General features: G+C 43.4%; 1 protein-coding gene across 1 annotated transcript; it reads left to right on the forward strand.

Moving 5' to 3' along the window:
* Positions 1-1343: 1343 nt before the first annotated feature.
* Positions 1344-4841, forward strand: LOC105047453 (uncharacterized). Its single transcript, XM_010926374.2, has 2 exons — positions 1344-3823; positions 4224-4841. The coding sequence occupies exons 1-2, from the start codon at positions 1564-1566 to the stop codon at positions 4556-4558; spliced, it is 2595 nt and encodes an 864-aa protein (XP_010924676.1). The 5' UTR covers positions 1344-1563; the 3' UTR covers positions 4559-4841.
* Positions 4842-5134: the final 293 nt, after the last annotated feature.

Genomic DNA, 5134 nt, shown 5'->3' on the forward strand with positions numbered 1-5134 from the left:
AAAATCAAAATCATTTAGCTTGTAACTCCCGATAGCAATAATGATATACTAAAATTTTATCCAAATTGAAATATGATCTATTATTCGATCATCTGATTAAATAATATTTTTAAAAAAATTATAGGAATACTTCTTCAATTTTAGTTCAATTTTACTTATATCCCTCAACTTTAAACTATATCAAATTAGTCCTTCAAATTTTCGAGATGTTCCAGTGTGGTCCTACTATCTATCTCTATTCATGAAATGATACCATTATTTTATAAAATGATCAAACTATCCTAATCTCATCTCTTTTCACTTTCTTCCTCTTTGATTGCTCCCTTTCTCCACCTCTGGTGCCAACGTCTCTTCCTCTACTTTTCCAATCCTCCTCTTCCTCCTAATCTCCTTCTTCTCCTCATCGTCTTCCTTCTTCGAGCCTTTCCCCCTCTTCCGCTTTCTCCTCTCTCACTTCTCCTCCTCCTCCTCTTCTAAGCCCATCCATATGCCTCTCTACGGTTGCTCCCACCACCTCCATCCCTTCCACATCAGTGATCTCTCATTCCCCTCCTTCACTTCCTCCTCATTTATTTTTTTCCTTATTCTCTTGCTCCAAGCTCACCACTACCCATCCATCTCTCTTTTTTTCTTCTAATCTACTTCTTCTTTGCCTCCTCCTCCTCGAAGCCCGCTTATGAACCCTCTCCCTTCATAGTAGCTCCCTCCACCTTCGCCCACCTTACCAGCAAACCCTCCTCCCCTTCCTTCTCTCCTACTTCTCCTTCTCTTCCAAGCCCGCCCACCTCTCTTTCCCCACCTCCACCTTCTCTAGCTCCGCCTTTCTTGCTGGCGGCCCTTTTTTCTCCTTCTTCTTATTTCTCCTCATCCATGTCTCCCCATTATCTTTCTTCTCTTCTAAGCCCATCCATATGCTTTTTCTCTTTTCTCATCCTCTTTCGCTTAACCTTTTCTCCTCTTCCTCTTCCTTTTTCTCTAATTTCACTTTTGAGACCTGTAACTCCATCCTCTCCTTCTATACCGATCTTCATGATTATAACCTCTTCCTCTATGACAACTCTCTCCATTTCCATCTCTTTCTTTTTTCGAAGATCTATTCAATATGAACAAAGAGTATTTTTATTTATTTGTTGAAATAAAAAATTAATACTATTAGTTGGTAAGTAAATGATAAAAATATATTAGAATATTTCAAAAATTTGAAGAACTAATTTGATACATTTTAAAATTAATATATATATATATATTAAATAAGATTAAAATTGAATATATCTTTCTATAATTTTTTTTATTTTTTTATTTTTTTTTATTTTTTTTTCTCTCTCTCCACTGCCTTTATTATTGAGTGGCATCATTTTTTTTTTTAATTTTACTTTTAAAAAGACATGGTCCCGGACGAGGAGGGACCACCGAGCAAAATTTCTCCATTCCCACCTCCACCGTACTCATCTAGAGTCCAAAGGAACCATGCCACGGTCTCTGAAGAATGCCCAGGTCGCAGTTGCCGTCCATGAAAGCTCCCGAACTCAACCCCTTTAGGTGACCTCAGCCAAAGCCCCAAAAATGGTAGCAAAAGCAATCTCTTCTTCTCTCCTTCTGCTAATCATCTTCTTCTTCTCTTCGCTAGCAGCATCCCAAATGACTACAGAGGATGGAGAAAGGCAAATTCTCCTCCGAATCAAGGAGGATTGGGGAAACCCTTCGGTTCTCAGCTCTTGGAACGATTCCACCCCCATCAGCCACTGCAAATGGACCGGAATCCAATGCTCCTCTGATGGCTCTGTGACCAATATCTCACTTGTCAACCAAAACATCACCCAACCCATCCCAGCAGCCATAGGCAAGCTGAAAAGTCTCTCTTTCCTCGACCTCAGTTACAACAACTTCACCAGCTCCTTTCCCACATCCCTCTACAACTGCTCTAACCTCCTGCACCTGGACCTCTCCCAGAACTACTTCGTAGGCGTGATCCCCCCCAATATCTACCGTCTCTCAGCCCGTCTCACTCACCTCATCCTCTCAGCCAATAACTTCACTGGAGACATTCCGCCCTCCATCAGCCGGCTCTCGGCTATCGAATATCTCACTCTCGATAACAACTTCTTCGATGCGTCCATCCCAGCCGAGCTCGGCAACCTCTCAAACCTCCAAACCCTCTCGCTTGGATATAATCCCTTCTCTTCAGCAACGATCCCTTCAACCTTCCGCAATTTGACTCGGCTGAGCACGCTGTGGATTCGCCATTGTAATTTGAAGGGCGAGATCCCTGAATTCATCGGAGAGTTGACGGAGATGACCGAATTGGATCTAGTGGAGAACTCCCTCAGTGGAAGCATACCCGCTGGAGTCTGGAATCTAAGGAAGTTGCGGAACCTTTATTTGTTTGCAAACAACCTAACTGGAGCGATCAACATCGACGGACCAATTGGCGCCTTGGGGCTGGAACAGATCGACATCTCGATCAATCAATTAAATGGATCCTTCCCGGAGGAATTCGGCAAGCTTCAGAACCTCGCTATCCTTTTCATGTTCGACAACCGGTTTTCCGGCACCCTACCGGACAAATTGCCACCGGGACTCACGTGGCTGGACATCATGAACAACAAATTCTCCGGCAACATTCCATCAACGGCAAAAAGTTTGCAGTCCCTTATAGCGGACAACAACTTGCTATCCGGCAATGTTCCAGCTGTCTTAACCGGAATCTCCGAACTCGTGGAGCTATATCTGGGAGGGAACCAGATCTCTGGCCAAATCCCGCCAGGGATATCAGAGCTGAAATATCTGTGTTTTCTTAGTCTCAGAAGAAACCGTCTTGTGGGCAAGATTCCTGCAGCAATTGGGTCCTTACGGCAACTCATCTCACTCGACCTATCGATTAACCAACTGTCCGACTCAATTCCGCCAGAGATCGGAGACCTCAAGCTCGGGATGCTCGACCTCTCGTCCAACCGGCTTTCAGGCGAGATCCCGATCTCATTGCAGGACGCAGCCTACAATCAAAGCTTCCTCTCAAACCCCAGCCTCTGCACTTCCAGTGAGCTCTTAAACGTCCCCATCTGCAAACATGGCTTGCAATGGAAGCTCCGTATGATGCTCATCGTTCTCGCTTCACTCGTCTCCTTGATGGCCACTGTCTTCGCTGCGTTCGCAAGAAGAGGGCGCCATGGGAGAAGCAATGGCAGAGTTCTACCCACGCGGAAGATGATGTCTTTCTATCCGTTGGATTTTACCAAGTCCACCATCCTGAGTGGGCTTACGGAGGACAACCTTATCGGGAGCGGCGGTGGTGGAAAAGTATATCGGATTGTGCTCGAAAACCACGTCGCACAGATCGTGGCCGTTAAAAAGATATGGAACAGCAGGAAGCTTGATTCCCAACTCGAGAAGGAGTTTGAATCCGAGGTCCAAATCCTAGGCTCAATCCGGCATGCTAATATTGTTAAACTACTTTGCTGCGTCTGGAGCGTCGATACAAAACTGCTGGTGTACGAGTACATGGAGAACGGGAGCCTTGATCGGTGGCTTCACAAGAAGTGGAGGGCGGGGGAGCAAATCGAAGGGATGAACTCTGATCACCTACCTTTGTTAGATTGGTCCACCAGGCTGCGGATTGCTGTTGATGTGGCACGAGGATTATGCTACATGCACCACGGTTGCTCCCCACCTGTCGTGCACCGAGATGTGAAGTCGAGTAACATATTATTAGACTCCGAATTTAGAGCCAAGGTCGCTGATTTCGGTCTGGCTAGGGTGCTCATCAGGCTTGGAGAGGCCAACACGGTGTCGGCCGTAGCGGGAACATTCGGTTACATGGCTCCCGGTAAGTGATTTTGATATTTGTTCAAATCTATTTAAGAAATTAATATATGTGCATACACATATTTAGATACAATCAAGGTAGTATTTGCATGAATATTAATCACGCTAGTATTCATATCTCCTCCGAGTAAGGAGAGAGTTAGCAATTAACCACAATTTAGAGGACATGTCTTTGCTATCAAAGTTGAAACATCAATATGCAGGTATCTATATAATGGGAGGAGTCAGCTTATGCTGCCACAGTGGCTGCATCTGTACCTCACACTCGATGCATTTTGATTGTATCTATTGCCTCCTAACATTCAATGAGGAGGAGGCCAACAGTAAATACTGCATTCTGTTACTTTAGTCCATTACCATATATTCAATATGTGTTTTTATGGTTATTTCTTGAATTGCAGAATGCGGATACTCAAAAAAAATAGATGAGAAGATGGATGTGTACAGCTTTGGAGTGATTCTTTTAGAACTAACTATCGGAAAGAAAGCAAATGATGGTGGAGACTCTGGTAATCTAGCAGAGTGGGCTAGGTACTGCTTTCAAGAGGCTGACAAGGTGATCAATGCTATAGATCAGGACATCAAGAACCCAACATACGTAGAGGAGATTGCATTTGTCTTTAAATTAGGAGTCATGTGCACTAGCCCATTACCTTCATCAAGACCTACAATAAAGGATGTATTGCAAATATTATTACATCGTCAACAAACTGTTTCAAATGATACTATAGTGTGAATGAAAAGATGATGATGGAGCTCTTACCATTACAGCTGGCAATGGGCATCTCATCTAGACCAACCGTGGGTTATCATACCTATAAACAGATCTTTTATGCACGTAGCAATGAGTGATGGAAGCATGTTAAGGCTACATCAATAGGTGAGAGTCTATATGTAAGCACAGCATTCTCCATGTCAATTATCTCCCCTGATAAACGTTGTATATTCTCTTGTAGCTGTGCTCTTCTTCATTGTACATTAGGCTTTTTATTAAATATATTGGGTGACTAATGGTTTAATGTCATGAGCCTCCATATTTCTCCAAAAAATTCAGCTCGCTGATAAAATAGGGGAGATTCCAACCCTCTCTGCTTTTTATATTAAAAAGATATTCTTAGGCACCAATAACATTTATATTTGACTTCTCTCATGGGCTAGCACAGAAAAGACAGCTAGTGAGCCTTGTCGAAAAAACATTGTCAATCTCACAAGGAATGTGATGTCTTCTATGACCCAACTTTAGTTTGGATGCATGATGCTACCTCTTGTCACTAGAGGATGAGATTTGGATCTCCATATCAGATTATCCCAG

The sequence above is a fragment of the Elaeis guineensis genome, chromosome 6 (assembly GCF_000442705.2).
Source record: "Elaeis guineensis isolate ETL-2024a chromosome 6, EG11, whole genome shotgun sequence".
NCBI lineage: Eukaryota > Viridiplantae > Streptophyta > Magnoliopsida > Arecales > Arecaceae > Elaeis > Elaeis guineensis.